A 23,359-nucleotide genomic window follows, 5' to 3' on the forward strand; every position below is an offset into this window, starting at 1 on the left:
AAACAAACAAACAAAAAAAAGTGAAACCCTAATGAGCTAAAGGTAGTGTTCTCAGAAGTAAAAATACCCAATAGACACATGAAGAAATGTTCAAAATTTCTGGCCATAAAAGAAATACAAATCAAAATAACATTGAGATTCTACCTCACTCTAACCCCAGTTAGAATGGCCATTAGCAAAAAAACAAATGAGAACAGATGCTGACAAGGATGTGTCCAAAAAGGAACTCTAATATATGATTGGTGGGAATGTAAACTTGTTCAGCTACTCTGGAAGGAATTTTTTTGAGGTTTCCCAAAAAGTTAAACATAGATGATCTGGCAATTCCACTTCTGGGCATTTAACCAAAAGATTACAAACCAAGATACAGTAAAACCACCAGCATAACCATGATTACTAACAGCACTGCACCAAGTTATGGAATTAGCCCAGAACCCTTCAGTGGACCCAATGCACCAAGAAAATGAGGTATATATATGTATGTATGTACACACACACACACACACATAATGGAATTTTACTCATCCATTAGAAAGAAAGATATAATGTCATTTGTAAAGAAATAGAAAGACGTAGAGAAAAGTATATTAAGTGAAGTAAATGAGGCTCAGAAAAACAAAGGATGCATGTTTTTCCTTATACGTGGAAGCTAGATTTAGCTTATGAACTTAAAAGTAAATACATTGAGTGGTATGCAAGTATATACAAATGTATTAACTAAATATGATAGACTCAAGGAGATATCAATGTAATTCAGTCAAAGTTCAGCAAAATAAATATCAAGAAGTGGGTACTCGAAAGCACTGGGGTAAGGGTCAATGGGGAAAGGGCAGACCAATAAAGAGGAGAAGAGGGGGAGAATGTAGTCTAAAATCTAATGATAGCCTACAAAATTAAGAAGAGCAAGAGAAGGGATGGTTAGGAAAGGGATGGATGAGAATGTTGAAAGGGGTGACATTAATCAAGATATATTCATAACCTGAACGTTAAATGGCAATTCCTTTGTAGAATTACTTAAAAATAAAGAAAGCTATCTTGAAAACGATCATTAAAACACTCCCCCCCCAAAAAAAACCCACTTAAATTGTAAAGTCGGAGAGGCTACTTATTAGCAGGAAGCCAGGTTTAAGATGGGGGCTCTGGAAGCCCCACAGAGCACTATCGAGGGCATCCCTTCTGGGGTTTCATATTCAGTTGGCTAGACTTTTCTTAACTCACTTACTTCTCTACTCAAGAGATACTCATCACAAACTGCTCAGAAGACTGAGTTCTTAGGGATTTGAAAGGGTTGGATGGCAAGATACTGCACACAGTAGGCTCAAATAAATTCTGGCGACTTGGAACCTCATGCAGTGCCTTGTGCTTAGGAGTTTTGAATAGTTCTTTAAGGTACCTTTGGTCCTACAATTCCTGCCAGAGGTTAGCAGCGGAAGCTCTCTTGGGAGCCTTTGCAGGTCCAATGATCTCAGCAGTCATTCTCTGTGCAGAAAGATGTAAGCCTCCCAGCAGGTCCCAGCACTCATCCCTGCCCCTGACAGTGTTGGCATTGATGGTGGTGAACATGAAGACCTGATTCAGAAGGCAAGTACTCTGTGTGCATCAAGAGGCCACCATCATTCTGTCACACAGTGCCAATCCCTTTGCTGCCACCTTCCAGAGGTCCACAGTACTGTCCACTGCACAGCAGTGCCAGGCTGACAAGCTACCCTAAGCCAGATTAGCATCAGCTTGGGAAAGGTCTGCAAGCATGACCTGCATCTGTACTCGTTTCAATTTTAAACAGTGCATGGCCATAAAAATCTTACCTTTTACCTTTGTAAAAAAAAAAAAAAGTGAACTGATACTCGTGGCTCACACCTTTAATCTTAGCTACTCAAGAGGCTGAGATCTGAGGATTGCGGTTCAAAGCCAGCCTGGGCAGGAGAGTCTGTGAAACTCTTATCTCCAATAAACCACCAGAAAACCAGAAGTGGTGCTGTGGCTGCAGTGGTAGAGGACTCACCTTGAGCTGAAGGACAGCAACCAGGTCCAGAGTTCAAGCACCACGACTAACACACACACACACACACACACACACACACACACACACACACACAGCAGTACTGGGGCTTGGACTCAGAGCCTGGGCACTTTTGTATAGTTTAGTTTTTTGTTTGTTTGTTTTTTACTTAAGGCCGGCACTCTACCACAGTTCCATTTCCAGTTTTTTAGTGGTTAATTGGCAATAAGAGTCTCAGGCACTTTTCTGCCTGGGCTGGCTTTGACCTATTATCCTCAATCTCAGCTTCATGAGTAGCTAGGATTATAGGTGTGAATCACAGGTGCCAGGATAGCTTTGTAACTTTTATTGTTTCAAGTTCCAGCTGATAGCCATGTTTCCCACAAAATTACCTCTCTTAAGCTCCATCTCTCATAAGCTGTCTTAGTGCCTGGCCAGCCAGTACCCTATCCCATAATTGGACCTAAGGTTACTTCTACCACTGAGTGTCTAGGTGCCCCATGATTAGTCTCCTCCTGAGCCTGATGATACCATTCCTGTGGTATATTTAACATGCATGTTACATGTGTTGGCAAAATCCACTTTGCCTTTCTTTCTTCCAAGTAGATGGAAATCCATCTTTTCTGTCTGCCCTGAGCCAAACACATTATTCCTCCTGTTGAATTATGACTTGAGTGGTTCAAGGCCATTAGAGACATTAGAAGGTAGCAAGTCACCAGCCAGGGCAGATTCCAGGTAGTTCTGTACAGTCCCAGCTCTGCACTAATTGGTGCTTTGTGTGCAAAAGAATGGAATTGGATGGTTGTCAGAAGAGAGTTTAGATGCACAAGATGTGACTTAGAGACAGTTTTCACTCACACACACAACACACACACACACACACACACACACACACACACACACACTGTTTCTGCTGCCCAACCACCTTTATGAGTTGTTGCAAACAGAGATACCTAATAGACCACCCAGATGCTAGCCCCCTGCTGACGCTTCTGGGTTACCTCTATTCCCTCCCCTCAGGGAGGGAATATGGCTCATGTGAAATCAGGAAGGGAAGAACTGGTCTCAAACCAGAGCTTGCTTTCAAAACAGACTTCAAATAATTTAGTCCTGTAATTTGTTACAGTGTTTTGAGAGTGTTTCAAAAAACCATTTTCAGTTAACTTGTAAAATGATATAAAATTTAAAATGTAAATGATAAAATGAATAATCACTTTAAAGAATAGTTAAATTGCCAGGGTACCAGTGCCTCATGTTTGTAATCCTGCCTACTCAGGAGGCTTAGGACCTGAAGATCTTGGTTCAAAGCCAGCCTGGACAGGAAAGTCCATGAGACTTTTATCTCTAATCAATCACCAAAAAGCTGAAGTGGATCAAGTGATAGAATACTAGCCTTGAACACAAAAACTCAGGGAAGCACCCAGGCCCTGAGTTCAAGCCCCAGGACCAGCACAAGTAAAAAAGAAGGCAAAGATGAAGACAAAGTCCCTGTTTTCATTGTATTGGATGTTGGTACAATTTGGGGAGGGGAAGGGAAAAAAAATGTTTAAATAGGGATACAGGTTGACCCATTGCAACAATGAGCTGTACAAGACGCTATGTCGAAAAACAAACTTTATAATTTAGGCAGGGGTAGGGGTGTGGAGGGTGTAGCTGAGGAGGTGGGAGGGAAGGGCTGGCAGGGGAAAAACAAAGGAGGAGGCAACAATGCTGGATAAGAAATGTACTCATTACTTTGCTTATGTAAGTGTAACCCCTTTATAGAAAATTATGCTTAATACATAAATCTTCAGACTCTTCCATGAATATCTGTGTTATTCATAGGAATAAGCTAATTCTCTATACCACTTCTCTGACCTTCCTTTCGATTTCATGTACCCTACCCAACCCATGTTGTCTGCATAGACTGGAAAGCAAGATGGCTACAGAGTTGTCATCAGCCATCTAGCCTCTACTATGGGCATCTCAGCTGCTCTATTGAGGTTTTTTACATATAAATAGTGACTATTGCTGTCTCTCTCCCTTCCTTTTTTCCTCCTTCCCTGTTTCTCTCCCTCTCCCCCTCTTCTTTCCTCCTTCCCTCCCTCATCCTCCTTCTTCTTTCTCTGTCCCTGTCTCTGTCTGTCTGTCTGTCTCTCTCCTCTGTCTGTCTGTCTGTCTGTCTGTCTCTCTCTCTCTCTCTCTCTCTCTCTCTCTCTCACACACACACACACACACACACACACACCTCCTTTCTTTTTGCATTGAAAGACAGGATGCTGGGATATAAGCCACTGTGGCCATCCACCAAAAGCCATCACTACCTCCAAGAAGCCTCTTGTGCAGGTCAGCACCCCTAAATCTGCTGGCTCCTTCTTGTCTTTTCCATAGTATGAGCATAACCAGTGACAGCTTCCCCTTTGAAACATTCTCTCCCTGAACTACATGTAGGACCTTCTGTTTCTCCAGAGGCCATCTGAGCCTCTGTCAAGCCCTTGTGTCAGTACATAGCATGTATTAGGCCTCAGGAAGCCTCCCTCCTCCCTCCTCACTCTGTCCCAGCAAACTGCATCCACCTACCCTGGCATCAGAGGACTCAGGTTCTATTTTCTCTTCTTTAGGCTCTCTGTCCTTCATTTCTTGATGTCCAATGTCTTAGAAACCATGGAATCAATTATATGTCTTGTGAGATATTTCAGTGGGCAGGTAAACCTAGACCCTGTTACTCATGGTGGCTGGAATCATAAAAATGGGAAGACAAGTTCAATGAGCTTGTCTATATCACACACATGCATACACAGGATTGCTCACCTAAGAGCCAAGGGCTCTCCATGAGGCTGCCTGGCTGCCTGACATTGCTGTGTGTCTGATGCTCATATCTGTCTGTCCAGTTAGTCCTCTCCCATATCCTCTTGGTTAATATCCCCAGCCATAGTCATCTTCAGTGCCCAGATGTCTATAGGCATGACATGCTCAGTGTGCCCAATGCCAAACTCCTTACCTTCCCAGATCAAGGAGTACCATTTCTTCTGCCTGGTCAAATTATAAGGCAAGAAACTTGATCATTCCCTCCTCTTGCCCTTCAGGCTTTGAATACTAGATCAGATCTATAGTTACACCTGGCTTTCCTTCCCTACCTACATCTCTGGTTTCCTTTCCTGTGTCATATAAGGCCACTGCCATTGGATTTCAGGCCCATTCTAATCAAAGTAAATCTCTTCTCAGAATCTTTACCTTATAAATATCTGCCTTCTCCTTCTACCAAATAAGGTCACATTCTCAGGTGCTAGGAGTTGGACTTAGACTTGTCTCTTGAGAAGGATATAAATCAGCTCATGGTGCCTCCTAGTATCTCTAAACAAGACGATAGGATAGCTTTCTCAGGAAGAATCAGCAGGAAGAGCAAGCTGTGTGGTAAGAAGGATAATGTTGGCTCTCCTGGGCTCTCTAAGGATTCCTCATGCAGGAATTTCCTTGGCAGGCCTATCACACCTTTGTCTCAGAAGACTTAGCACACCCCTGAATGAAGGCATCACCTCAAAACAAACCTTTCTTCGAGTCATGTGATGCATAAGGAGTCCTTGAAGCCTTGAGGAACTCAGCATGACTTTGGGTGGGAGGTGCTATGCTTTGTAAACAATTAGTACCTTGTAGCCTTTCACTGTCCACTAACTGCCACCTCCTAGGAAAATCCTGGGAATTCTGTGTCTAAGTAAGCTCATGTTTTATAATATGAAAAAATTGTCTAGGTGGCTCAGTGGTAGAGTGCTTGCCTTGCATGCCTGAGGCCCTGGGTTCGATTCCTCAGCACCACATAAGCAAAAAGAAAAAAAAGCCAGATGTGGTGCTGTGGCTCAAGTGGTAGAGTGCTAGCCTTGAGCTGAAGAGATGAGGGACAGTGCCCAGGCCCAGAGTTCAGGCCCCACGACGACCCTCCCCCAAAAAATTGTCTAGATTTTATTAACAGACACAAGAATAATTAATTCTGTTTCTAAAGATAAAAGTCAGGCCTCCCTACATGGCTTTTTTCATGTTGATCATATATAATACTCTAGAGAAATTATCTCTTTTTTATTTTTATTATATATATATATTTATTGTAAAGATACTGTACAGAGGGGTAACAGTTATATGAGCAAGGTAATGAGTCAGTTTCTGATTGAGCATTGTTTTCCTCCTTTGTTTTCCCCCTACCATCCCTTTACTCTTATCTCTCTTTAACCAGTAGGGCTTGAACTCAGGGCCTGGACCCTATCCTTAGCTTTATCATTCAAGGCTGGTACCCTACTACATGAGCCACAGCTCCACTTCTGGCTTTTTTTCTTTTAGTGGTTTGTTGGAGATAAGAGTAGCTAGGTGTGAGACACCAGTGCCCGGCTGAAGAAATTCCTGGAAGCAATCAGGGAAAGGTGTCCTGGGTTATCAAGCTCCCTCCAGAATGAAACAACATTATTAACACCCAGACAAGCAGAGCCTGAGGCTTTGGGAGGGCCGAGGGACAGGCAACCGAGGGACAGCACAGCCTGACCCTGTTTTTCCTTCCCAGGGACAGAACCACCCTGCCCTCATCCTCATCTCTTCTTGTTTGTTTTCAGGATTCCTCTTCAACTGGACTCATCCCCACAGTCATTCCTCGATCTACTGCAGTGGCTGGAGACCCGGTCACATCTCCCAAAGTCCAGCTGCCCCTCAATGTGTAAGCTGCTCCGTGTGTGTCTGTGTGTGTGTGTGTGTGTGTATGTGTGTGTCTGTGTCTGTGTCTGTGTGTGTCTGTGTGTCTGTGTGTCTGCGTGTCTGTGTGTCTGTGTGTCAGAGTCCCATATCTTCTGTACTGTCTGCATATTAGGACTTACATATGTGGTTTCTGTTGGCTTTTTTTAATTGGCTTTTTAAAAATCTGGTCAATGTACCTAAATGCCTCTCGTGATGTTGCCCAAAAAACAGTAGAACAAACAAAAGCCTAGCAAGGCATTTTAATGTCATCATCTCTAAAACAGTTACGGTAAATGAGAGTTCAAAATCTTTTACAATGCAGGCACTGGTCCATCAGAAAAGGAGCCACTTGTAGCATGAAATGTTGACTGCCACAGAGGCCCTTGAAGTCTGGGCTGCCCCGAGGAAGGACCAGATTGGCTAGAGCAATGAGAAGCCTTTGGATAGGGGTAGCAGCTTGGTTGCTGATGGTTCCGAAGTAGTGAGTATTTACCTATCCTAAGCACTATCCCAGGGCAGGCCAGCTGCATACCAGCCCCAAATATAACCACATGAATCACTGCTAGGAAGTGAACACTTATCTTGTTTAGGAAATCTGCTCTACTAAATTACAGCTCTTAAGAAATGTGCAGTTTAAAAATTTCCCATTTCAATAGCATTCTGAAGAATGAGTTGGCCTTCTGCTCTTTCATTTGGCTGATGAGTTCAGTTTCTTAAAAGGATGCTTTAAGGTGGAGAGGGTAAATTTGGCAAATAAAGGATAAGAAAGTTTCATCCACTAGGGCAGGTCTGAGGAACACCTAGATCATATGTAGTTGCAGAACCTATATTTTTTTAAGCAGAAAACAAAATAAAATCTGCCTTTGGAAAAATCAACTTTCTAAGTTTAGAAGGCTCGCTAGAAGCAACTCAGCTATGCTGGTACCCTCTCACCTAGCTCCACAGACCAGTCAAAAGTTAGCATTTGTTTCAGATAGGAAAATTCTACACACCTCCTTTTATTTGGCCACGCTTCATTGGTTAACCAACTTAATAAAAGAAATTTGATGATTTTCTGGTTTTTCACTAGTTTCCTGTGGGGAACACAGGAGCTACTTTCTCGATATCTTTAAGTGAAAATTCAAATACCAGACAGAGGGTCCAATTAGCTCTGACACATTTGTAGATACAGACATCCTTAGATTCAACCCATAGATGGAACACATTTGGGAAAAATGCTAGAAATTGCCTAAAGATAAACTTAAATGTATCACACACTCAGCACTATGTCTAATTCACATGTGTCCAGTGATATGCAATATGCAGCCATTGTATCAGGGGTAAGCAGTCACAGAAGGATATATGCTTATGTGAAGTTACTGTGCAATTACTGTATCTTTCTAAACAAGAGACTGCCATGTGTGGATTCTGGTATCTTGGGGGTTTTGGAGCCAGTCCCCTTCAGATACCAAGTAATGGCTGTCCTGTCCTAGATATGAGCTCACCATACTCCTGGACGGCTTTTGTGGCTTCATTCCAAGCCAGAGTAGGATGGAGTGATAGGCTGGCTCTCTTAAAACAAAACAAAACTGGTGCAGAACATCATCCTTGAAGAAGAAGACCTACACCCATAAGAATGTCCTGATGTAATTCCCCCAAAGTGAGGCGGGATACAGGACAGGGTAACAAGACTATGTTTATTATGGGGTCCCTACAACTACTTGAATACCTGCACACAGGCTCTGAGCAACTACCTGTCCCCTTCCTGGGTATGAAGGGCTCTAGGTTTTACTAGTCAGGTCAGCCACCAGAGAAAGTTTCTCTGTCTGATACCCAAAAGTTGTGAATACTCTGAATATATTCTGAAGTCCTCAACATATCTTTAAGGACTTTGGCTTTAAGCCCTTCTTCTGTGGGGTCAAGGTCTCTGGGACCCTCAACACTTCCTACTTCACTCCCATGGTTTGGCTGTCTCTATTAAACTTGAGGTTTTGATCATGATTCATCTGTGTGGCAGGGAGGGAGACTTACATATCATGTGATGGTTTCTTTCTTATTGCCCATGGTTAAGGAAGGGGTGAGTCTTCAGGTGGTACAGTGGTGGTCTGAGCTGCAGACAGATCATGATGGGCACAGCGTGTTTAACATGCACATTCTATGGCTGTCTACCAAGCAGCAGGATTGTACCTGGAAATATACAAAGCAGCAATACGCACTTTAGTGTGTACCTTCCATGGCTATCTACCAAGCAGCAGATACATGCCTGGAAATGACACACCCACTGCAGCAATATATAGGGTCTACTTTGCAAAAATAACCACTAAACATCACATCTATATGATCTTCCTAGGGACCAATCAAATTGACCTCTTCGGTTTGTCAAGAAGTGAAGTAGCTTGTACACTCACTGATCCTCTGATTCCAAAAGTATAGTAGTTGCATGGGTACCATGGCCTGGGACGAGGGCATGATTGCTGCTTATCTAACTGTTCTTCCCAAAACAGCATCTGGGAATTATACTTAGAGCAGAACTTCAACATGAGATAAACTGTCTTTACAAAACAAGCGTGACAACTGCAGCAAGGTGTCTTCCAGTGATGGCTGTGGGGCTCCAGATGAGAGCCCAGTCAAGTCCAGTATGAAGTAATAGAACAACTCCATGATCCTCCACCACAATCCCTATATGGCTTAAAACTTGAGTATTGGCAATGACAAAGCCTGGTCTTCTTTTGGTTGGTGGCAGACTGTTGTCCTTTGCCCATCTTCTAGTGTACATTAAAGATGTCCATGACATGTAGAAATGAACTGAGCTTATATTTCAGTGCATAAAGTCACTGCTCCTCTGAAGAGACCAAACACTGCCCCCAGACTATCCCTTTGAACTCCTAGTTTGCTAAAAATCTCTAACTCTGGCTTGGTTGCCATTCATGATTCTGAGGGTATTAGTGGCCCACGCTGGAGGCCATGCTCATGTCAGAACTGAGTTGTTCAGAGCATCTTAAGATTGATGAAGCTGAGTGCTGGTGGCTCATGTCTACAACCTAAGCTACTCAGGAGGCTGAGATCTGAGGATTGGGGTACAAAGCCAGCCCGGGCAAGTAAAGTCCATGAGACTCTTAACTCCAATTAACCACCAGAAAAAAGGAAGTGGTGCTGTGGCTCAAGTGGTAGAGCAATTATCCTTGAGCTGAAGAGCTCAGGGATAGTGTCCAGGCCCAGAGTGCAAGCCCCACAACTGACAAAAAGAAAATATTGATGAAAACATGGTGAACAAGGCAACCTAGTATATGAGGGTTAGATTCTTTCCTCCTCTTCTTCATGGACATTTCAGTGACTTTTGGCCAGGAGTGAAAGATGAAAGAGCAGAGGAACCCCAGGTGGCTGAGCAGCACTACTTGGGCAGGGAAGAAAGTGGTAGAACCACCAAGATATATCCCCTCCTTAGAACCCCTGAGTTATGTGAGCACTGCTGACCATCAGGACGTGGAGGGGGAAGATCAGCAAACCAGGACTGACATGTCACTTTCCTGTGTAGAGTACACTGCCCTCCTCCCCCCAGGACCTGAAGGCCTGCCTGAATACCAGGGACAGCCCTTGGCTATCAGTTTCTTATTCCTGAGACTGAACCCCAGCTTTCTGAGGGAAAAGGAAACTTCCACAGTCACAGAGGTACAGTTAATTACCTGTTGGGAAAGCCACGTTTCCTACTGTGGATACCCCGGCCCCCAGATGCTACCTGGAAGCGTACTCCAAGGAATTAAGCTTGTAGCTCAGAGAAAAGAAACCTTGGGGAACAGCATGCAGCAATGCTGGGTGGAGGCCAAGTCCCTAAATCCCCGGTCCCTGTTGAGGTATACTCTCTGCAATGAGAGGAGGCCATGTCTAAAGCTAACCCTTTTCGCATGGCTGTGCTGATATTTGTCTCAATGGCCAAGGGCCACCAAACTACCCTCAAGGATAATGTGGTTCTCTCCTCCCATTCTGGCATGCTGAGAAAGGGCTAGTGATCAAGTCATGTTATCAAAGACTCTTCATAAAGCCAACTCTAAACTGGAAGTGTTTTTGCCTCAATTACCTGTTCACAAAGGTACCTTTTCTAATTGTCACCTAGTTTTGTGCCAGTTAGAGCACAATGAGCAGCCCAGCTATCTTGATGCATTGAGGAGATTGCCTCAGGCACTTGTTAAGGCCTATGTTGAGATTTCAAGGCCTTCTGAAGCAAGTGGAGAATAGAAACCAGGAGGATAGAGACCAAACCAACTATGGAGCACTCAGCTTTCTCTATGCCAGACTGTGGGTTCATGTGCCCTGTGAGAAACAGCAGGGCATACTGAGCCTCACAGTTGTCAAGGGACACTCACATGTACAGGCCTGGCAGAGCAAGCAGGGGAAGGCATCAGTGGGAAGGTAGATAAAAGAGGATGATGCTATGGATTGTCACCAGACCCTGGAAGTAAATAGTATAGAAGGAGGGCTGCTGAGACCCCAGGGGGCTAGTGCTGGCAGATGGAGAGGGATTGGGGTCATTCTCTGAATACTGATCAGTTTTGTGAAAAAGGAGGTGGCCATCTTCAGACACCTGCTAAATGAGTTGCTACCCAGAGAAAGGCTAGGCCCAGTAGTGTCAGAAGCTAGGAAGACCATCCATACACACCTGGGGACAGCAGCAGTAAACAACATCAATTAGCATCTCCATTCTTAAGCTGGGAATTCTCATTCCACATTCAAAAAGAAAAAGGGATGGTAGGGGAAAAACAAAGAAGGAGGCAACAATGCTGGATAAGAAATGTACTCATTACCTTGCTCATGTAACCATAACCCCTCTGTACAGTATTTTCACAATAAATAACTTAATTTTTTAAAAAGTGTGAGCAGAAGTGATACTCAGTCATTTGATGCGTTTGACAGGTGTGTGGTCCTGAAGTAGCCATAAAATAACTGAAGGTTAATTACCTTCTGGGAATGACTTGGCTATCCTTTAGCAGTATTTTAGAATATGTACATAATTTAATGGGGCAGTGACTTCGTGCTTACATCTCAGCATAAAAGCAGTAGTTCCATCTTTTCCTGCCAAACTAAAAATAGAGACTTTCTATATTAGGGCTTCGTGTCATTTTAAGACCTTTACACTCAGAAAAAGATTTTTCCGAAATTACATTTTTACTTTAAATGAGCACAGACATGGTTCTTGATGCAATAATGAAGGCAGAAAAATAGAAAACTAAAAGGCAAGTATAAGGACATCAGCTCTGCACCCACTTCCCTCATTTTGGTTGGCGCAGAAGCTGCTGAGAGATCCATAGTTTCGAGTTTCAAAAGATAGATTTGGATGTTCTGCTACATTAAGCCTCTTCACACGAGGCATCAAGCTTCTTAGCAGTTGAAAGTCTAAGGGATTTTGTTTATTAGATGCTCAGTGATACAGATAGCCCTCCGGTGCTAATGTTCCACAGTGAGAGATGTATGCTGTACAGGTGCATGGCACCACTTTCTTAAAACATGGTCACCAGCTGACCTTCCCTAAAGCCTTATTTGCCAGGCTACAGTACAGAGCTGTGCCCCAACCACAAGGCCTCAGATGGGGTGGGGAAAAGGAAAATGCGTAGGGATGCAATGTCTACTGTATGGCAGACACACAGGCTCACTTAAGCTCTACATGAGTCCTGACATTTCACAGTCAGGGAAACTGAGACAAGAAAAGATTTGAAAATCTACCCATGTTCCTGTGTGTTTAGAGGCAGGGCCAGCTCTGTGGTCCAGAAGTTATCAGCCTGCCCAGGGGTGTGGCTAGGTGCCATGAAAGGCTGACAGCCCTACTAAGGAATGGCCTGAGGTGAGGCTGGGCTCTGGAGCAGGATAAGTAAGGTGCCTGCCCACTTGCTCTGAGTGCAGGCTTGCATAGCCCACGGTGAAGAGGTGTCATGCTGATGGTACCAAGGAATTGGTTGTCTTGGCCTTTCTATCTTTATTTCAAATTTTCTCTGTCTGATGAACATTCTGGTCTCAATACTCCATATTTGCCTACTAGGTGTACATTGTTGGATGTGATGAATCCTCATTTCATGTCAAAAATTCTTCTCTGACCAGTGCCAGTGGCTCATACTTGTAATATTGGCTGGCTCACACTTGTAATATTGGCTACCCAGGAGGCTGAGATCTGAGAATCGCAATTGCAAGTCAGCCCAGGCAGGAAAGCCTGTGAGACTATTTCCAGTTAATTACCAAAAAAGCCAAAAGTGGAAATATGTCTCAAGTGGTAGAGTGCCCCACCTTAAGCAAAAAAGCTGTAGGACAGAATTGAGAACCTGAATTCAAACCTTAGTACCTGGCGCGCATGCGCACGTGCTCACACACACACACACACACACACACACACACACACACACACACACACACACATCCTTTTCTTTTTCAGGTGCCCTATAGTGGATTTCTGTACATCACAACTATGTATGTGGCTCTTGCCCATGAGATGAAGAAAAGTGGGACAGAGCAGATAATATACATTTACACACACACACACACACACACACACACACACACTTGTTTTTCAATAAATAGTTATTGAGAGTCTACCACGTGCCTGGACTGAGGAGACAGCATTGAACTGTCAGTTAAATTCACTTCCTGGAGCATTCAATGTGTGGGGGAAAGCAAGCAAGCAATAGATTGCCGGATATCAGTGTGAGGATACCAGGGCAGGCGTCTGGTACACTCAGGTAATAGCTTGGAGCAATGCCTCACTGAGCAGGGCTCACTGGTCCTTTTTCTCTAGGCCCTTTTGAGCAGATGCCTCTGCACCCCATTTAGCCTCTTTTAGAAGATAAACATGGACACAGGTCAGCAGTGGCTACCTCATGCTGCATGCTTGCTGGAAGTCCTCTGTCCAAGAGAACTCAGCTGCTCACAGGAGCAGGTCAAAAAGGCTAGGGAATGAGAGAGGAAAAGGAGAGAAGTTAAACTCCCTGGACCCTCCTAAAAAGACTGTGCCACCTTGAGATTGGTGTGTGTGGAAGGAATCATTTGGAAAAAAATATTATAAAGTAGTGGTCTAGTAAAACCCGCTGAGAGCTCTGGAAGTCATTGGCCTCACTGCAGGTAGATTTGGTGGCATTCATTTACCTTATATTTGTTCTTTTATGTGACCTGTGACCTAAGGCTGCACAACATAAGAACTGGCCTAATAGGATGCCCACAGGATGCTGATCTAAGACAACAGATTATGCTCCATGCAGGGTGACTCCCAGCCAGTGGCAAGCCAGGGTGAGGGGACTTGGCCTTGATGCAACTCCAGGCCCAGAAGAGCATAGGCTGTGAGACCCCAGCTCAGTTTTGCATCAGAAAGTTGGTCTCCAAGTCCTGTTGAACAGGCCAAGTATCTTAGGCCTTACTCCCTAGAGGTGGCTGGTATGTCCGCCTACACCTACCACAGGGCTGCTTCCTTCATAGGCAGTTTGCTCCAGGTAGGAACACTTAGTTACCTAATGAGGTTAGAGTGGCATCATCCCCCAGTGGCATTCTGCTCTGGCCTGAGTCAGAGACTGCTCTGACATTAGAAACAATGAGACAGACATAAGCAGGATTTATGTTTCTATTATATTTCTTTGAGCTCAAGTTCACAATGCCATGTATCATTTCTATCAGTTTCCATGATTCCAGGTGTTTCTGATCTTCCCTCTTGCTCTGCCTTGACCCCAGCTGTGTGGAAGCTACTCTTTTATCTGCTGGGCAGCCCAACACATATATAGCACAGTCACATATGGGCTTTGGGTGTTCAAATGCAGTCTTCATGTGACTTTGTGTCACTAGAAGTACCTCTGCAGTCATTCAAGAGAAGGGATGTACCCTGGTTCTCTTATCTGTCACCTGAGCGTGCACGGACTGTGCAAATCTATAGGCCATGAGAATGAGAAGGATCCTTTCTCGAGGGCTCTATTTTTTGGAAACCCAGATTGCATATGTTCTCAAGGAGCATAACAAGGAAACAATATGCAAACCACATTTCATCCTAGCTTATGTCCCAGGGTAGGGGGCACTGTAAACAAAGGCCCCAATCTCCCATTGAAAAAGAGCAGAAGAAGTCCTTGTGTATATATTATGAGGATGTAGGAAAGGAGTGGTGGATTTTATTTTAAAGCAAAGAAAGCTTTATTTATGAAAGGAGCTCTCTTTTTTGCTGGTTGTGGGGCTTGAACTCTAACCCTGGGCTCTATCCCCTAGCTCTTCAGCTCAAGGCTAGTACTCTATCACTTGAGCCACAACACCACTTCTGGCTTGTTCTGTTTATGTGGTACTGAGGAATTGAACCCAGGGCCTCATGCATGTGAGGCAAACACTCTACCACTGAGCCACCTTCCCAGCCTATGAAAGGAGCTCTTACTTATCTCTATACTACTCCTCAGAGCCTCTGTTCTTGCTTGAACTGACTGAGCTGGATTCCAGAAGGCCCTTGGGGAGTCCATGGGCTCCTCTATCCCGGAGACCTGTGGACACCTCTAAGAGTCTATGGTCCCTGAATAGAGTCAACACACCCACAAAGCAGTTGGTCCTACTGTGAGAACTGTGTCATGACTCTTTAGAATTCAGCTTTCATTTTCTATTAGCTGAAGGGCCCATCCACTTTCATGACTGAATCATGTGAGAAAACACAGTTATCTGCTGTAGTTCTGCTCATCAGTTCAACATAGAACAGAGTACGCAGCCTCCCAAGTCCTAGGAAGTTAGGATTGAGATGTGTTTTATGTCACCAGAGGAACTTGCCATAGCCAACTTTAAGGCATAATGTGTAAACTTAGGTTTTTTACCACCAAGTCTGTTTAGCCTAATTTGCAAGTAATTCTTAAAAGAAAAGTAGAAGTAAAATAATTAGTCACAGTACAAATATTTCTAGGAAGTATACAGCCAAGAATTCCATAATAAGGCCATCTTTTCTCTGAAAAGATTCGGCGTTTGATAAGTGACAAGTTTGATAAGTGAAGGCATGTGGAAAGCTCAACCCAGACTAATTTAGCACAAACTAGATTTCCCCAAGGCTTTCTCTTGCTCAGAGCACTGGACTATTGACATCATGAAGAACAGAAAAAAAAATTGTAGGGACCAAAGACCAAGCACCAGAATCCAGTTCTAAGGCCTCCTGCCAGGCCTTCCCTCCTCACACAGCTCAGCCCCGCATAGTTCCACCTGCTTTCCCAAGGGGCCCAATGTGGTGTTGTAGCCCCAGCAGACCCACAGGTACTGTCTTCCATCCTCTCCTCTGCTACTTGGGTAGGATTGAGTCAGGTAAGGGATGTGTGAGCTCTTTTGAAATTAGAGAGCCTTACAGACATTAGCTATTCTGTATAGATTGGCATACCCAAAGTTGAGCTGTGTGCCCTGTGCCCACGCTGCCATGTCCTGAAAAAGGTGTTTGCTGACCTGTGTCTTTTTCTCTTACCTATAGATACCTGGCTCTCTATGCTTACAAACCCCAGAAGAATGATGAGCTGGAGCTGCGCAAGGGTGAGATGTATCGGGTGCTGGAAAAGTGTCAGGACGGCTGGTTCAAGGGGGCATCACTGAGGACCGGGGTCTCTGGGGTCTTCCCAGGAAATTATGTGACTCCTGTCTCAAGGTGAGGACCCAGCAGCCTGGGCTCGGAGGACAAGGTCCCCTAATGCTGTGGGAGCCCTGAAGGCTATGTGTGGAATGAGTCCCTAGAAACACTCAATCCAGAGGCAGCAGGGTAACTGATCTCCCCTTGGTGAATGGTTAATCTGATGAGCTGAGTTCCTTGGCTTCCCTCAGTGGGCACTAACTACCCACAGACAGGGAACAGGGAGAGCTGGATTCAAAGTAGCAAGGGGTCATCAGAGAGCAAGGTCTCCAGCGTGTGTGTATTTCTGTGTGAGGATAGTATGTGGGCACATGTGTATAGTATGAATGTGCTCCTGTGTGAGTACATAGGTGAATAGTAAGTACAGCACATGTACATGTGTGCCCTATGTGTAATGTGTGTGCAGCAAATGTGGGGCAATGCATTGTGTGGTGTGAGTAAATGTGTATATGCAATGTTCACAGAAGGTGGATACTGTGTCCATGTATGTATAGGGTCACATGCATAGTATATATGCACATACACACCATACATAAATGTGTGTGTAAAGTATATTGCCACAATGATCTATGTATAGAACACACACATCTATTTCTCGACAAAGGAAAAATGATACATAGCTTAAAGTAACAGTTGTTGCTAAGTGGGCAGTTTAAAATTTGTTTTACAAATCTGTTGTATATCTTTTATGAAATACAAATGGTAATTTAAAAAATTCAGTGGAGAAACCAAGTGCAGTGGCTCACACCTGTAATCCTAGCTGCTTGGGAGGCAGAGATCAAGAGGATTGTGGTGGAAGGCCAGTATGAACAATCAATAAAAAGCTGGATATGATGAACCATGTCTGTCATCCCACCTACATAGAAATCATAAGCAGGAAGATTGTAATAGCCAGGTCAGTCACAAATACAATTCAAAAAATAATGAAAGCAAAGAGAGATGGAGATGTGGCTCAAGTGACAGAGCTCCTGCCCAGCAAACACAAGAACATGAGTTCAGTCAGCCCAGGGGTCCACCATCTGACTGCATTCCGGTCAAGGATGCCCAAGGCACAACTCTGTATAGAAGTTGATGGATGTGCAAATAACAAAAGATATGTCCTTTGGGTTTCTACTGTCTTTGGAGGAGGTCTGTGTAAAAAGTATTCAATAATAACTAGCCTTGTACCTATTGTCTGACTGATGTATACCTACTGTCTAAGTGGTTTCTGAAGGGGCATGGAAAGATATACGCTACTTGCTCTGTGGTTTTGGGTACCTGGACTTCACAGTAGATGTCCAGTAGAGGCCAGGGGAGGAGTCTTTCCTGAGGCCCAAGAGGTCTACAGGAACAAGGAAGTGGGTATAAGAGATGCGTCACTCAGGCCAATAAAGGAAGCCCCTCATTCTTTTTTTTAATATTTTTTATTGTAAGGATACTGTACAGAGGGGTTACATGAGTAAGGTGATAAGTATGTTTCCTATCAAGCATTGTTACCCCCTCCTTTGTTTTTCCCCTACTATCCCTTCCCTCCCCATCTCCCCAGCTCCTCCCTCTTCCACCCCCCCGCAAAGTTGTAAAGTTCGTTTTCAACATAGTGTCATGTACGTCTCATTGTTACAATGGGTCCTTACTTCAGCATTTTGTTATTTCCCTTCCCCTCCCCAAATTAGAAAAATGTATATATAAGATACAGGGCACCAGAATCAAATACAGTGACAGCAGCGCTTATACCATGGGGGAAGAACATACAAACTTTTTCTACTACTTTGGAAAGCAATATGGAGGTTCCTCAAAAGACTACACATAGAGCTCCCCTATGACACAGCAATCCCACTTTTGGGCATTTACCCAAACGATCACAAACAAGACCATACTAAAGCTACCAGCACAACTATGTTTAATACAGCATTATTCACCATAGCTAAGATATGGAACCAACCCAGATGTCCCTCAGTAGATGAATGGATCAAGAAAATGTGGTATGTTTCTGGATCTCTATTAAGAAAATTTTGGCCTGCACCAAGGAGACCTAGGGTTTCTCCTATTCCATCCTGTAATGTTTTCAGAGTGTCTGCCTTGACTCTGAGGTCTTCGATCCATTTGGAGTTGATTCTGGTGCAGGGTGATATAAAAAGATCTAGCTTTAGTTTTCTACAACTGATTAACCAATTTTGCCAGCACCATTTACTGAAGAGGCTGTTTTTCTTCCATTCTATTTTTTTAGCTTCCTTATCGAAGACTAGATGGCTATACGTCTTTAGGTCCATTTCTGCGTTTTTAATTCTGTTCCATTGGTCCTGAGGCCTGTTCCTGTGCCAGTACCAAGCTGTTTTGATTACTATGGCTTTGTAGTAGAGTTTGAAATTTGGTATTGATATTCCTCCAGCACTGTTCTTTCTGTTAAGGATCATTTTTGCTATTCTGGGTCTTTCATTGTTCCATATGAATTTTTGGATTGCCTCTTCTATTTCCTTGAAGAATGAGGTTGGAATATTTATAGGTATCTCATTGAATTTGTAGATAGCCTTGGGAAGTATTGACATTTTCATGATGTTGATCTTTCCAATCCAGGAGCATGGGAGTTTTTGCCATTTTCTAGGTTCTATTTTGATTTCCTTTTTCAGGTTTTTTAAGTTTTCATCATAGAGGTCCTTCACTTCTTTGGTTAAGTTAATATGTATGGGTCAAGCATAAAAGGTCAGATAAGTTGATGTTAGGGGAATGAACCCCAAGATAAGTATTCAAATTTTTTTTCTTTCATGCAATTGTTTCTAACATGATTATAAGATGATTTCTATGTTGCTTTGTATGTCCCTCCCTCACGGTATAGCCCCTGCTTTCATTGTATTTGATGTTGGTATGATTTGTGGAGGAGAAGGGCAAAAACAAACCATTTAAACAGGGATACAGTTGGACCCATTGCAACAATGAGATGTTCAAGTCGTTATGTTGAAAAATGAACTTTACAAGTTTGGTGGGGGGGGGAGGATCAGGTGGGAGGGAGGGGGGAGTATGAGAAGGGATGGGAAGGGGAAACAAAGAAGAGGCAACAATGCTTGATAAGAAATGTACTCGTTATCTTGCCCATGTAATTGTAACTTCTCTGTACGGTATTCTCACAATAAAAAAAAAGAGAGAGAGCGAAAAAAAGAAAATGTGATGTGTGTGTGTGTGTGTGTGTGTGTGTGTGTGTGTGTGTGTAACGGAATTCTATGCTTCCATTAGAAAGAATGGTACTGCCCCATTTGTTAGGAAATGGAAATACTTGGAAAAAAATGCATTAAGTGAAGTAAGCCAGACTCAAAGAAACGTAAGTCCCATGGTTTCCCTTATCTGCAATAACTAGTATACGTCTAGAATAATCTTACCAGACAAGCAGAAAAGGTCAAAGCTATGTACATATGATCATATAAGATGATGCTAAGTGAAATGAACCCCAAGATAGGGACACAAGAGGCTTTTTCTTTGTTGCTGTTATTTGTAATGTACTATGTGATTTTTGTTTCTTTTGTATGTTCTTCCCCATGGTAATAAACCTCTCATTCCTAACAGCAGCCTTCTGTTTAGAGTGGGAGCTCCCTACAAACTCCTTGAGGGAACTTGCCCAGTGCTTGCAGCCAGGGATTGCTCTTTAATGGAAAAAGCTCTAGTTAAGATTTTTTATGCTAACGTTCATAAGCTTTCTCTTTCATGGTCTTGTTCGTGAAGTCTTTGAAGTGCTTGAAAGAGGCTCCAGTTGGTTTGAGGCAGCTGACAGGGCTAAGGCGAGGTTGTCCTTTGCCTTTGGGTGTCTCCCCTTCTCTGCCCATGCAAAGGTGGGCCCATCTGTGCTAAGGATGCTTACATCTTGGTCTCGCTGCTTTTCCATCCATGCCCCTTACCCAGTGTAGACAAAGCCCCCATGGACTCCCTGGCTGAGGAAAACTGAGATATAGCCAGCATCTGGGCCATGCCCCTCATATACACTGAATTTGGAGTGCCTTTCTGCATCATCCTACTACCCAGATAACCCCAACATATTCTTAAAGAGCTTTGGGAATCTTTGTCCCATGGTCTCTTTCCCATACCACTGCTATTCATTATAGGTCACCTATGGGTATGCAGAGCCTGCCAGCCTCACACATAGCAACCACCTCCAGCTTTGCACCCTGGATACTTTGCACAACATCTTCAACTAATGCAAATTAAGTAAATCAGTGAAATGTGGTAGCTCTGATCTAAATTCTGCCCAAAAGATGGATTCCAGTTTTGCCAAGGACTTTGCCATGGGAAGTTTCTCTGCTTAATGAAACTGGAACTCTTTGGGTAACCTGGGCCACCTTACTTCACTCCAGCTTATGTGTCTTATAAGTTGCTCACTTTCTTCAAGCTTTTCTTTCCCCAACCAGTTACCTCTTCTGAAGAAGTTCAGAGCCAGGAGAAACTAGGAAATGATCCCTCCAGGTCTAACCCTGGCAACTGTTGTCCTTGAAATTCCCTGTACTGGTGACCCTGCTGTTATCCCCATTCTCTCAGACAGAGAATCATCAGGATCCCCTTTGGTCCCTATCTCAGAAGCCCAGTTTCCCATCAGGGTCCATAGCTCACCATGGAACAGCAAAGCTGAGGGCAGATGAAGTTTACTTACAGAAGTGGGAGGTTGTCTGATCTCCATAACTCTGCCTCTAGGCAGAGTTTCTTTGATACCCTCAGACTTTCTCTGATACTCTCTGTGCTTTAGGAAAATTGCCAAAACCACCCATCAGAAATACAAAAACCTTATAGGACACATGTCAAAGAGATAAGTGAAGGCCCAGGCCTGTGTGCAGACCCAGAGTCACCATCTACCCTAGTCCTTCAGAACTGCCCTGGGATGCGGGTAGGCTGAGAGTCTAGATTACTTAGCCACTAGCTGGGTCATCAGAGAGGGCACTCGGAGATTTTTTGAAAATAAAGAAAGTGGGGACCCAGGGTACATGGTTGTTGAAAATGAGAGTGTGCAGGTTTGGCTGGAGGGCACTTTGGCCAAACTGTTTCCACAGGTTCCATGGAGCCATGCTTACCACTATCTGAAGATTTGCCTGCATCTGCAATCTTCCACATTGTCAATGTGGCTTTGCAAATAGAACTTGCAAATACCATTGATTAGGTATATAAAGACCAAATGTAAGATAGCCAAGATGATTTGCAGACACATGGTTTGGATGAGCCTGTTGATGGGAGCAAATTTTAGGATATCTCTGAGGCTGAAGGACACACCAAAGAAACTATTCTGTGCCTCCATGGTAGTGACTCCTTTCCTAAGAGGCACGTCACCCCCACAACTACCACACAGAACCCTTTCTGAGTGCTCTAGTACCCTAAAGGCCTAGGCACAATGATACCAGATTCCACAGGAAGATAGGACAGGACCTTGTCCATAAACTAGGTCAAACCTATCTTCATGGCTTCTGTCAGCTCCTGAGATGTGTGTGTGTGTGCATGTGAGAGCATGCGCGTGCCCATGTGCATGCATGCACGCAAACATGCATGTCAGTACTGGGAACTTGAACTAGGTCCTGGGTTCTGTCCCTTACTTTTTTGCTCAATTCTGGTGCTCTACCATTTGAGCCATAGCTGTACTTCTGTCTTTCCAATTGTTAATTGGAGATGAGAGTCCCAGACTTTCCTGACAGGCTGGCTTCAAACCACAATCTTCAGATCTCAGCCTCCGAATAGATAGGATTACAAGCATGAGCCACCAAGGTGGCTCTTTAAGATGTGAGTAAGATCTTAAAGGGACAGGAATAGATTTACTTAGCTCCTAAATGAATAGAAGACAATTGAATCCTCTAAAACGTACCTCATAGAAGCTTCTTCCGAACCCATGCCCCTAAAGCCAGGGTATGGGTTGAGTGTGAATACATGTAGAAAGAAAGGGTTAAAGGCCCATTTCCAAAGTGACTGTCATCCTTTTGTGTAACGGAGGCTTCATCTAAGAGCTTTGGGGTAAAAAGACATCTATTTCTGATTTGAAGCTGCAAGGTCCCTGACATCCTCAAAAGAAAATGTGTTGCCCATGCCCTTTCTAGTGACTAGCAGAGACAAGATGACACCATGGCCAGAAGGCCTCATCTCCTACCAGAGGTGTCAAAACCTTGTGAAGCACGACTGGTTGTATTAGAAGGAATCAAGGCAGAAGCTCTGGTGCACATACTTGATGGGGATCATTTCTCTATTCCTTAGAGTTCTTTTGCTTGAATATTTACTCTGGAAGTTGGCTCTATGTTTTATACAAGATACCTTCTGCTCAGTTTGACCTCTGGGCATCCTTCAACTAACATCATTTTAGGACTTTCCCTGACCACTTGACCTTCATTTCTCAAATAAGTAGGTCTTTGTAATGTGTGGCCTGGTTTCATCTGAGCTGTTTCAGTAACTTGATTTTGCTTATTTCCTTAGGGTTCCTGGAGGAGGAGCTGGGTCATCTCGGAACAATGTACTTGGAGGATCTCCACTGGCCAAAGGGATGACCACTACCATGCAGCCTGGTGGTGGAAGTTTGAGCAGTCCAGCAACCACCACCAGGCCATCCCAGTCCCTTACCACACCTCAGGCTCACGCCCAGCACCTGGCAGCTTCTCCACCAATAGGCAGCTGCCTGCGTCATGCAGCCCAGCCCACAGCCAGCCAGACTCGGAACACCATTCCAGCAGGTATGGATGCAGATTCACCTGGCCAGTAATCAACAAGGGGAGCCGCTGGGACACAAATCATGGGACACATTTTGTATTTTTGGCCCTGCTCTCTAGCAAGCCACAGTAGGGGGGTAGGATTGATGTGATTATCATAATTTCCAGGAATTATACTAGCCTCATCTTGTTGTGATATTCTAATAGCTAAAGTGATGTAGAGTTTATAGACATTTGCACATTTTGTGTGGCAAGAGAACTGCATGGATTAATAAGCTTGAGACAAGTACTTCTGGATGCCTGCTCCACTAAGACAGATGTCGACTGGCCATGAGGCTGTCACTTGCCAGACATGCCTGGGTTTCCCCACTAGGTAGCACTTCATGAGACAGAGTTGGTAAAGATCATAGGTGAGAGGATCCCTTTTCTAAAGAAGCAAAGAAGGAAAGAAAGAGAGAGAGAGAG

The 23,359-nt window shown here is 44.0% G+C and overlaps 1 protein-coding gene across 2 annotated transcripts in view; it reads left to right on the plus strand.

Annotated features, from left to right (window-relative positions):
* The window catches only part of Sh3rf3 (SH3 domain containing ring finger 3), a 368,946-nt gene that overhangs the window by 299,293 nt on the left and 46,294 nt on the right, over positions 1-23,359 (plus strand). For both annotated transcript variants that reach the window (XM_013034285.1, XM_013034284.1), the window contains 3 exons: positions 6,574-6,674; positions 16,110-16,280; positions 22,665-22,918. In XM_013034285.1, coding sequence (XP_012889739.1) covers positions 6,574-6,674; positions 16,110-16,280; positions 22,665-22,918 — 526 coding nt within the window. The remainder of the gene's footprint in view (positions 1-6,573; positions 6,675-16,109; positions 16,281-22,664; positions 22,919-23,359) is intronic.

Source organism: Dipodomys ordii, unplaced genomic scaffold (genome assembly GCF_000151885.1).
Source record: "Dipodomys ordii isolate 6190 unplaced genomic scaffold, Dord_2.0 Scaffold186, whole genome shotgun sequence".
In the NCBI taxonomy this organism is placed as follows: Eukaryota; Metazoa; Chordata; class Mammalia; order Rodentia; family Heteromyidae; genus Dipodomys; species Dipodomys ordii.